Source organism: Melospiza melodia, chromosome 5 (assembly GCF_035770615.1).
Source record: "Melospiza melodia melodia isolate bMelMel2 chromosome 5, bMelMel2.pri, whole genome shotgun sequence".
Lineage (NCBI taxonomy): Eukaryota > Metazoa > Chordata > Aves > Passeriformes > Passerellidae > Melospiza > Melospiza melodia.
The window spans coordinates 17350686-17362959 of NC_086198.1; the positions used below are offsets into that span (position 1 = coordinate 17350686).

General features: G+C 45.2%; 1 protein-coding gene across 1 annotated transcript in view; it reads right to left on the bottom strand.

The window, feature by feature from the left end:
- PPA2 (inorganic pyrophosphatase 2) overlaps positions 1 to 3688 on the bottom strand; it is a 34709-nt gene extending 31021 nt beyond the window's left edge. Inside the window, exons 1-3 of the mRNA XM_063156441.1 lie at positions 3548 to 3688; positions 1808 to 1872; positions 117 to 161 (exon numbers count right to left, since the gene is read on the bottom strand). Coding sequence (XP_063012511.1) covers positions 117 to 161; positions 1808 to 1872; positions 3548 to 3677 — 240 coding nt within the window. The 5' untranslated portion in view covers positions 3678 to 3688. The remainder of the gene's footprint in view (positions 1 to 116; positions 162 to 1807; positions 1873 to 3547) is intronic.
- Between the last annotated feature and the right edge of the window lie 8586 nt (positions 3689 to 12274).

The window sequence follows — 12274 nt, forward strand, 5'->3', positions numbered from 1 at the left end:
AAGATACGTCAACTATATTCAGTGACAGCAAGTTCACTTTGCAGAAAAGTGATGTTGGAAAGGAAATAGAGGAAATAGTTGAAAAAAAAACAACAAGAAAAAAAACTTAGCAGTACCTCAGATCCAGTAGTCTTTGACCTCTTTGCTGGAATTTCTTTATCCTATAGGGAAAGAGTGAAGTAAAGAAGTATATAAAGAATACTAGAAAGCAACAGTACTTTGCAATGCAATTGAAACAACCCTTTGTGAGCACAAAGGCCTAAATTATAACTTTTAAAAGTAAGTACTCAGTTCTGTTTCATTGTGAAATTCTAACCTTTGAGACATTAACAAAGGAAGATAAAAAATGTACAAGGACACGTGTACTTTCTCCCAGCTACCAAGAAATTTAAGCAGCAATTTAGGCCTGTACTCAACTGATTAAAAACAGTCATCCTTCTGTACAGCTGAAGAAGACAAAAACCAATCCAAAATAAACAAAATGAGTACAAAAAAAAAAGGGCTGGATTTATCCATCATAAAGTCCATAAATTTTAGACAAGGGGATGGAAAGACTCCAGCATACATCCTTAAGTCATTCTCCTGCAAACAAGGCAAAATTAAGAGAGACCTTAACCATGACTTCCCTTCTTGCTCACCCTTCAGGCCCTATTTTGGGTAGAGTGCTATTTCCCCACCAACCCACCAAAATGAATGTCCCTCCACACTGATCAGACATTGCTGTACTCTAATTTAACCTACTGGCAAAATCAAGGCTATAAGCTACTCCCACAAACTTTTAACTCTAGGTGCAGGGACAGCAAGGCCTCTGGGAACAGGTGATGAAAATGCCCATTGCTTTTCTAGCAACAGCACAGACTGAACATGGCATCTTAATAATGATACTCTGAATGGCCTGCCTCTCCCACTGACAAGCACTGGGGTCTGCTGATCAAAAAGGCTTCATTCAGATTTCCAGTCTCTCAGATTTAATAATTTAAGAGATTGGTTCATCAGTTCAAGAGTCTCCATCTGAACATATTCAAACTACTGACCTTTTGCACCACTCATATCACCCATAGAGATTCAGCAACAAAACAAGAAAACGACTAAAACTCCCCCAGCCTGTTTGTGTCACAAGCACCCTGTGACAAGCAAGCCTCAGCCTAAACCAAAGACTGGCAGCTCTCCCATCAGTGACAGACTAAACAGCCGTTTCATTATTGCTGTAATGAAACCCCAGGGAGGGCGGCTAACAAGACGTGACAGTGCTCAGCTGCACCTCGCGCACGGCGAGCCTCCAAAGGTGGGATTGCCCCTTCTCCCGTGGGCATTGCTGCTGCCTTCCAATCCTAATGCTCCTTCTGGGAATTACAGACATACACCATAAGTTATGCAAGTGTGTGCTGTACATCCACGACAAAGAAATGTACACTTCTAATGGCAGGTGTAGAAAACTGCTAATTCAAAAAGAGTAACAGCAGAAAATGAATTCAAGCACAAACCTAAACACAGAGAATTATCACAAGATACAGTGAGGGTTCTCCTGCCCTCAATCACTTAGACATTTAAAGAGACACCTAGGCTTGTATAAACAGCAATCATTATGTTTCACTGCAAGTTACTAAACTTAGCTGAGAAAATTTGATGTAGTCATTGTGCCTGCATTACATAAGGCATCAGTCTTAGAGTGGCCCTTTCTGGCATTATACATTTCTCTGTTGATTACCAAAAAAAAAGCTTTTAAAACCTACACTTTTATCTAAAGAACACCAACAAAACTATTAGCATTGTGAAATTAACCATGTTTCAAGGCTTAAAAACATACCTCTTTAGGTCCAGCAAACAAGGGAATGTCATGGAATGGGGAAATATATTTACCATCTGCATTCTCTGAAAGACAAAAACGAAGTAGCATTGCAAACCTAAAGATACGGCATAAGATGTTTGTGTTGCTAAACACCACACAATACAGAAATGTATATATGCTATGATTGTGCATTGGTTAAACTTTTTCTGAAGTTCAAGTTCAAGCATGTACCAACATGGAGGGCAAAGAATTTGAGTGTTTTGACAAGGAATTATTAGAATCAAAGTTATTGCTTTAGAATTCAACACTATGCTTCTCTTCTACCTGGCAATACAAGCTATACAAGGATGAGAAGATTCTTTCATTCTTTTCTACTCCCTGGCCATACACAGCCATTAACAAATTAAAAAAAAACCAAAAAACAAAGGAACCTCATTTCCATCAGTGGTAAGTGAATTCATCTGGGTTTCTAGCAATGTTGCCTCTGTGATTGCACTGTATTTCTAATAAACAGAGTTTCATGATCACAACCCCCCAACATAATAGGCCAAATTCTGATCAAAACTAAGTGAGGGATGGGATAATTGCTCTAAGCCCTCGATATGAAACACACCTTGAAACCAGCAGAAATTGATCTTAACTTACTGGGGGCCCAATCTGCACCTCAGCCTTGCCCCCACTCTAGAAAGAAACTAATTTCACTGGAGTGTATGTTTAAGTTTTTCAAGTCCACGTATCACATCAAAAGAGTGCAAACACTAACTCAAATCCCAAGAAATTTCTCCTCTGCTAGCACCCCTGTTCATAGCAAAGGAAAAAGCAGACAAGGCACTTCACTCAGCTCTGGACTTTTGACCACTTCAGCAAAGAAGAGTAAATGGAGCTGATATGGGATTCCTGGAAACCTCCTAGATGTTCCTCCCAAAATCAAAATTTAGTGGTAAGCTGTTTATTAAATTTTGTTTATAAAACAAAATTCAGTGGTAAACTGTTTATTCCCACCAAATAAAGTGACTTTCTCTAGACGATCTCCTGCACTGGCAGCCCCACGAATGAGCACAAGGGAGCTCTGGCAGCGCTGCCAAGCGGGCACACGCTGCCTCCGCTTCTCCCACACCAGCAGACGTCAGAGTAGACTGTAGGTCAATGGACCAGAAACGTACAAACCCACTGCGATACGACTGGCACACAAACAAGACAACACTGTTACGAAAATGCGTAATACTGAGCAAGGCACATCCTCAGCTCTCGCTGGGTCTTGAGACGCCTCCTGGAGCCCTGCCCGTGCCCTCGCACTGCCGCTTGCCGGCCCCGCTCGGGGCTGGAGCCCCACGATTTGGATGCCAGCCTCCCGCCTCGGTGACGTGTCTGGTGGGAGGGAGGGCTGCCCTGCTCACCGGGGACAGGCTGGGCTGCCACACCCCAGAGCCTCTCACGGCTGTCCTGGGGTGCCGCAGGCCCCGCGGCCCGGCTGCCGCTACACGGCATCACGGCACCGCTTCACCCCCGGCGCCCTCCGGGGCTCGGCAATGGCACGGCCGGCCCGGGGCTGAGCAGGCCCAGCATCCCCTCCAAAAGCCGGGGAGTCTACAAGATCTGCCCTCTCTACAAAACCACTGCTCTCCCCCTGCAGCGGTGGGAAGGCTCGGGGGTGATATCTCAGCCAGCCCGCGGCGGGAGGAGCCGCCGCCGCCACCTCCGTGCGCCCCGCCGGCCAGGGAAGGAAAGCGTTTATGGAGTCCGGGGACTGCTACTTACTAAAGTAGAGGCGGTAGTCGGGCGAGTTGGGCCGGCCCCGCTGTTCCGTGCTGTAGCGGGACATGGCGCCCAGGCGCCCCCACCCCCGCGCCGCCAGCAGCAGCCGCGACAGCCCCGGCGGCGCTCGCATGATGGCGGCGGCCGCGCGCCGCCTTCCCTCCCCTTCCTGCGGCCGCCGCCGCGCCGGCCCTGCCCCGCCTGCTGCGGCGCCGGCCGGGCCCAGGGCAGCGCCGCGGGGAAAGAGGGAGGCTGGCGCTGCACAGCCTCAGGGAGGGCTCCATCGGGTCGAAATTAATAGTGAGGAAAGGCAGCCCCTCCTTGAGGCAGTAGGTGACCGCAGCGGGAGGCAGGCAAGCTGGCGCAGGTGGTAGCCCGGGTGTGCCCAGGCTGGGTGCTCGCAGGCCACCAGCGCTGCCACAAAGGGGGATGCCGAGAGCATGGAGCCAGGCTCTTCTCCGTGATGCCAAGCACTGGGACACAAGGGAGCGAGCAGAAACTGACACACAGGAAGTCCCACTGAACTTACACTAGAGCCGATTTTCATGATGGCCTCACTACTGTTTCCCCATGCACACCTCTGAAATGTGTCGGTGCTCTGGGTCCTTGATGGAGCTGTATTCTAGTGTGTAGATTTCCCATTACAAGAAGGCTCTGGCGGGAGAAAAAAGCTATAGTCTCCTCTGATATGTTGCACTGCTTGCTGCATTTGTGACGATAGGCATCTCCAGAAGAGCAGAGAGGCAATTTTGCAGGGCCATTCCCCACTTTTGCAGAAGCTACAAAATAGTACTTCATATTTCATCAGAGGAGTTGGCATCTGAGTTCACCAAATGCAAAGTTTTCAGGGGTAATCCCCTGAACTGAACATGTAGGGGTGAAATTCTTCACAGAATCATAGATCTGTGGGGAAGGGTCCTTAAATCTCCTGTAGTTCCTCTCTGCCATGGACAGGGACACCTTTCACCAGACCAGGTTGCTCAGAGCTCCATCCAACCTGGCAATGAACATTTCCAGGGATGGGGCATCCACAACCTCTCTGGGCAACCTGTTCCAGTGTCTCCCTCACAGTAAAGAATTTGTTATATCTAATCCTAGACATACTCTCTTTCAGTCTGAAGCCATTCCCCCTTGTCCCATCATACTCCTGTAAGAAGTCCCTCTCCGTCTTTCTTCTAGGCTCTCCTCAGATACCAGCAGCTCTCTGTAGTTCTAAGTCTTTTAAGTTTGTCTAGAGGGCAAACAATCTGTTTTTCATGTGGCGTAATTAAAAAAAGGAAAAACCTATATAACTTTTTTCTCTATTATAATAAAATCCATTATGTGCTTTCTTTGAGTTGGCCTGCTGCTGAAATGGGCATGGTTAAAAGGAAACGCATGCCACAGGCCTAGAATTCCTCCTCTGCTTGGTTCTGAGGAATCTGAACTGCATTTATATAAAGTCAGAGCCTTTACAAATCACTTACAGGGAACACACACAGGATTTTTTTACACTTGCAAGGCTGACAGATGGGTGTAAGGTTATTCTAGTAGGAGTCCAATTCATATTTATTCTCCTCTACAAGCTGAAAAATGAAACACACTGCAGTGTCCAGGAGTCGTGGTAAGATGCACAAACTCTGAGCACAGAGTTCTCCTTTGCCTTGTGTTGTGAACATGGTCTTACCTAAAACTCTCTCATCTGTAATGGGAAATCAGCTGTGAAGCACTTAGAATTTATTAAATATAAACGAGTTTCTGTGCAGGCACTGTTTAGATGCATAAATAAATGCCATCATGTTACCTAGCAAGGGTAGATGATACAGCAGAAAACCACACTGACACCCTGCTAATGCTACCAGAGGAGAGTGATGCTTTAGTACTCTAAGGTATCCATAATTATCCTAGTACTGCAGAAATATATATCCTTTAAATAGGTTTGATTGTATTTTTCAGTATTGTGCATTATATTTCACAGAATACAGCTGAAATACACCAATACTCCTCAAGTCATATTTGGGTAAAACCAGCTCCCTGGTTAGAATAAGTTTACCTACCATCCTTCAAATCAATGTTTTGGTTCCAGTGTTTACCTTAAGCAAATTCTTCAGAATTACCAAGTCTTTTACTGCCTAGGGATTTTTTCACATTCATTCCAAAGTGTTTTACATCTAGCTCCTTGCATATCATTCCAATTGGGCCAGCAAAAATCATTTATAGGACTGATCCCGTTCATCGACCTTGTAACAGCTCCTGCTGAAAAACAATCAAAATATTTCTATTTATTTCAATGGAATTAGAGCCAGGTCCTTAAGACTTAAGTAGAACTTACATGGTGCTTACGTTTTATGCTTGCCCTCTGCACAGGGGTGAATCTCATTCCAGCAAAATGCCACTGGAGGATAGCAAAAACTCAGCAGCAATATAACCATCTAAGCCTGAAGGACGTCCTTATTTTAAAAGTTTGTAGTCTGCAGTGTACATTTACATGGATTTTAGATAAATTTGTATATACACACATAAATATTTTAAAATTAATGTTTTGCCCATTAAAATGCTGTGCAAATTAAATGCAGAAAATATTATCTATATTTTAATTTAAGGAAACCCATCCTCCTGAAGGAAAATAATTTTCATCTTTTCACCTAATAAAGCTTTGAAGAATTGCATTAGTATGACTACGTGCTATTTCAGTGCATTTGCTCTTGGCTGGTGATCACATCATTATCATTAAATTTTGCTGTAATATAAGTTCTATCTCCATGGCTTATAAGACCGTTAATCTGAAGGAATCAATTCCTGCCAGCCTTCTGTTTTGCTGCTGCCTGTATGCAGAAGTTACAGCCAGGATTCCTCCCTGCCTGCCCAGCCACCTCGGTGGAACAGGTCACTCCCTGGGCCTGCTGGCCAGTGCTCTCCCATTCAGCCAGCACCATGTCCCCCACCTGCCAGTGGGTCAGCTGGAACCAGTGCTCACTGCCCCACCTGCCAGTGGGTCAGCTGGAACCAGTGCTCACTGCCCCACCTGCCAATGGATCAGCTGGAACCAGTGCTCACTGCCCCACCTGCCAGTGGGTCAGCTGGAACCAGTGCTCACTGCCCCACCTCCAGTGGGTCAGCTGGAACCAGTGCTCACTGCCCCACCTGCCAGTGGGTCAGCTGGAACCAGTGCTCCCTAGGGCAGATCAAGCCAGGCAAGGCTAGCTGAGGCAGTTTAGGGACTTTGGGCTAAGTTATTCAGGCTGCTTTTCAGCCAAAGCAAGTTCAGGGCCATGAACAACTCCTGCAGATCTTTGCACTGAGTCCTCAGCAGGAGAAGGATGACAAATCATTGGAGTGGGTGACCCCTTTCTTTGGCACAGCTGGATTTGGCAGAGGATGTCTAAAGAGGATGTCTACAAGCAGCCAAGTCACATATGGATTTGTATATTGCTCACTGATGGATGCCTGATGGCAGTGAAAGACTGCATCATCTAACTGAAAGGAATCATTGTGTATTTCAGTAAGTAGAATTAGGTTTATCAGGTTACACTACTTTCCATCTCAATGTGAATAAGAACAGAGGCTCCTATCCCAAAGACACTAAATACTTTGGGTCAGACTGTGAACCCTTGTTTTGCAGCAATGAAGTCACTTTTGTAACCCAACTGGTTTAAAGAGACTGATCTTCTGTATTTATGCAAAATTTGGATTTAGTCATAGTACTCATTAGTGTTAGGAAGATTTTAAGTTTACACTCTTTTTTTCCCCGAATAAATTGTTTGTCTGAGTTGTTTTGTCTAAGCTGTTTGTTTCTTTTTAACCATGCTTTTTGTTAGGCTCCCCTGAGAAGTGTGTTAGGTTTGCTTGCCACACTTCTCTGGACCTCTGCCTAGAAAGTGATTTGCCTATCAAGAGGCCAGGACACCACGACTGACTCTGGTTTTGTCAGATATGTCCATTTCTTCCCTCCTAGGCATCTGTACTGAGTTAATTTTAAGCTCTGTGAACCAAGGATTTTCAGCCTACCCTAACTCCCATTAAACTTGTTTGTGAGTATGAACTGAAGCTTAATTTTTTTTTAAGACTCTTATCTTTGTTACTCCAAGGCAACTCCTCCATCACAAAACAAAAATCACTAAATAGTATTCTCTCTGGTTCATTCTTTCGTTCATTCTTTCACAAATGAGCACAAACAGGAACATAGAGAAAAAGAAAAAAGAGGCTCCAGTTCAGCTATAAAAATACTGTCTGGAAATATAAAATTTTAGTGTGAAGCTGTAAATCTATAATGATTCAAAATAGAGACCTAGAAGGAAAATCTTTCCATTTGCTCATGATGGTCCATTTTTAGGTTCCATTCCTCTCTTGATTTGTGAATTGCCAGACATAAGGTTCTCAAAGAATTCCACAGAAAATATTTCATCTTGGTAATTTCTATGCCCTCTTATTTTACATTGAAACACACCAGTAATGAAGAATCATCTTCCTGTTCTTTTACCTAAGCCTCGCTCTCTTGCTTGTCTTTCCTCATTAGCTTTGATATCACAGTGCCATCTACTTGATCAACAGAGTCAGGTTATTTTCCTTAGAAAATTACACGGCTCTAACACTGAAGAATTCAAAGGGCTGCTCGGTTTCCTGGCAAGCTCTCTCTCCTTCTCACCTCCCAGCCCTTTCAAAGCAGCACTGCCCTTAGATGTCCCCCTTTGGGAGCTGGCCCAGCTCCAAGCCTATCAGACCTACACAAAGCCCTGGCTGGATAGTGACAGGTCCACAGCGCTGCAAGGACAATCCAAGTCCTGCTGACCCTTTTCTCAGCATCCCTTCTCCTCTCTGGCAGGTGTTTCAATTTGAGAGATGGGTCCCCCTCTGTAGGCAGAAAACACGTCAGCCTTTTGTGTGCGTAAACTGGAGCAGAGGCTTTGTTTGGAGTAAGGAAGCATCACAGCAGTCAGAGGAGATAGATTGCATATCTTGAAAGGTTGAGCCATCCCTTCTTAGAAATATCCACAGCCTAGCCTGAGCCCCAGCAGGCATGTACTTTATGAATTTTTCCTACAAATATTTAGACAAGAAACACTGTAGACAGGGCTAAAAGAAATTATCACTGTGCACTTACTTCTAAAGACCTGTTTCTCTACAGGAATCACCAGTCTGGCAAGACCAACAGTAGGAGTGAAGGTGAGACTGCCACACTAAATAACTTTTCACCTACAAGACAGGCTTTTTTCTCTTTTTGTACTATTGAAAGGTGTTTGAAGTTTTTTCGTATGTATATTTCAAAGTAATTTTGATTCATTCATTGTGAAAAATCAGCATGTAGACTCCAGTTTTACCTGTCCCTAAGCCTTATCTTTTTATTGCTTTTTTCCTCACCTGTCATGCTGTTCTTATCTTACCAGCACTGTTGCAAACAGGTAGAGTGTACGTACCAGCCACTTTCCTGTGCTCAAAGTCCTCCATGGGCCTTACACAGGATTGTTCTTATCTTATGTTTCGTCCCTCAGAAGACATCTTTGCTATGACACGTGCATGCAGGCTGAGTGACAAGGTACAGGCTTGCTTTTATTTGCACTGAGGCTTCTCTGTATGGAGATGGGGAGCTACAGAGACATCTGCACTCTCTGCTGTCATGCTCCACCAGTGGGGAAGGTAGGACAGCTTTCTGCAGCAGCACCATGGTACCTTTCTGCTTCTCCACTGCCTGTCAAATGTGATCTTTTTATATAGGTGAAACTGGCAAAGTCACTCTCAGTCTCTCTGACTGTGACTTTCTTTTCCTTGGTGTGTGTGCTGGCCATTGCAGTGAGCAAACTTGTAAATGCCAATCCCTTGCCATTGCCATAGGACTCCAGCAGTGATCTATGCATCCACTCAAAGGAACAGGCATGTCAGTCAACCCACACCAGTATTTTTTTGTATAAGTTCTGGGATCCTGAGTTATAAAGAAATCTGTAACAGCTGTGAGGTATGACAAGAAAACAAATAACTGTTTGCTTACTTAATGGCCATCAGTCTTTATGGTGCTTCTGGTTCATTTATAGCTCAGGACTGAGATAAAGATTGGCATTGACCATACAACAATCAGCTCTTGTATGTGGCCAATACAGTTGCTGGGGAACACAATGCCAATATTTTCTGTGTTGACACCAGCACCTGTTCTGTTTCTTAAGCAGGGTGGCTTCCGTGCAAATAACTCCTGTGAGTGTTTGCATCAACTGGATTCCAGTTTGCCCTGTGGAATTGAGCATAACAAAGTAGTAAAAGAGATTTCCACATTCATTGAAAAAGAGCATCTTGTCCACGTAGATACCATAGATTCATCTTGTCTTATGGATTAGTGACTTTGGTACTGTTTTCCCATCAGTTGCTAATGGGGCCAGAAGAGAGCAGGAATAATTTGAAATTGAGAGAGGGTTGCTCATACTGTTGTGAGTGGCAGTTAATGCTTCACACACAGTTCTGACCTGTGCTTTCTGTGGCATTTTGTTATAGTCAGTAAAGATCAGCAAACAGTAATAAGAGTTTATAGGGAGTCTTGCTCAAAAGCACATCTGATTGTTTTTATGTAATCCCTCTGCTGATTGCACAGGCATAGCCCACTGCTGTAAATCTGTGATGGGATTTAATGGGATGATGGATACACCCGGTTGTCTCTCAAATCTCCCTCCTTCCAAAGGGGATGGAGAAGCCACCAGTCCTGAGCATGTCCCACTCATTTGAAGTATCAAAGAAGATACAGTATTTTCAGCCTTTCTCCTGTTGGGTGGCACAGAGGAGATATTTTAAGGTTGAAATAAGTTCTCATCTACATTCTAAACTGTGGTGAAGGCCTGCTTTGGCTCCTGGCTTTCTCCAAAACAATGCTGCTGGCTAAAGCCATGTAAACCATTCCAAGTTCAACAGCAGCAGCAACTACCGCTGACTTTCCCCATAACAGTTTTGTGGCTTTTTTACCCCTTGTGACTGAATTGAAGAGGAAGAGGAAGACAACTTTTACATGTGGGGAGATTGCTGTCGTAATAAACACCTGAGCAAACTTTACTATATCCTGTCTTGGCTGTAACTCTGCACATGTGCCAGAACTTACAATGCCAAGAATTCTATTAAGTTTGTTCTTCCACCATCACCCGGCCAAGATACATTCCCCAGTTCTCCCCCAAACCATTTGAATTTAAATAAATATAAGGAAATCTAATCTAAAATGGTGGGACCTCTGTTACCTGAGAAGTATGGCACTGAAATCCTGGTGGGGAGAGATACCTTCTCTGGGTAATTCTGGCCTAAGCAACCATCAGCCCTACCCACAGCTGCTCATATGTGCCCTGCGTCATCCCCTGCCTCATGCTGCCACAACTGCTTCCTTAGCTGGATGAGGAACTAATCAGAAGCACAGATCCAGATGGAAAATAGCCCAGGGAAAAGGGGTGAGGGAAGGAGTTTTCTGCCAGATCAGTTTCTCCATCTCATCTCAAATGTGTGTGTTTACACCCTGCAGCAATAATGGGAACAAATTCATCTGGGGAAGGGGGGCAGTCAGGGTGGTGACTGTTTAAACCGGTTTCACCACCCTCAATGAATACCAAGCTATTGCTTCAAGTAAAAGCTCCTCCCAAAGTCCCCAGTGTAAGGAAATTGTCTGATTGATTTCCCTAACTCCCGCTTTAGTCTGTGTACTACTTCTTGCTAGAGCTTTGATGCTTGTCACAAGTGTGTCACCAGTCTGTCCCTGCCTACGCCTCTCCCTGCTGTCACCACTGCTTTGCCTTTCAAGGAACTTTTGTGGTCTGACTTGCAGAATAAAGAGTTTCTTGGGAAATAGCAAAGAGGAGGCAGGACGTAACACATGAATTGCCTATGTAATATGTGGCTTCTCTGTGTGAGCACAAAGTCTTCCCAGTATTCCCCTCGCCACTTTATTCCTCTGCCAGGCTGTGTTTGGGCTGGACACTTTGTGCAGCACTGGCCTGGTGCTGCAATTTGACGTAGTTTATTGCTTAACAGTTTCATAACCTCTTATTTTCACTACTGGGTAGAAATGAAGGGCTTTGATGAGGAGATTGCATTACAGGACCCGTTTTGTAAAGAAAAACAAAACTTGGAAATGAGGTTACACTACTACGTCTCATCCCAGCTTGTTTTTTACTAGACAGTCCTTCAGGGACACAGCGTGGCAGTGCTAAAGCCAAACGCTCTGCCAGCCTCTGTCAGAGGACATTCGTTGTGTCCCCTGGCAGATGCTGTGGCAATAATTGTGCGTGAGACCGACACCGATTAGGCTGCACCACGGGGCTCCCACCAGGCATTTCCTACAGCAGCCAGGGCTGCAGGGTTGGGTATCACAGCAGCAGCAGTGATTGCTACTGATGGCTGTTGGGGCTCTTCCCGGGATAAGTCCGGTCCAAGCTTATATGCCAGCAACTCCTGCTGTTTTGACATGAGCTTGATTAGACTGGCGCTACAGAGGATCACTAGACAGTGCATGTGTGCCAGAGGCCATTGCTAACAGACAGGATATTAAGATCTCTTCCAGGGGCTAATCCAGAGGTATTATGAGCAGGTGTTTTGGTGTCCACTCCCCTGGCTATCACAGCTGTGGTGTCCTTCACCTTCGCAGGCCCTTGGCAGGCTTTCAGGCTTTGGCCCCTCTGTGCATAGTGTAGAGCGGGACAGAGCTTGCTTGAGACAAGCATCAGCTCCACGCTGCTTCCTCCCTCCCGGAGGGGCTTTCATGCCCTTCTCAGCCCTTTCCTTCATTGTCCTGGGGGA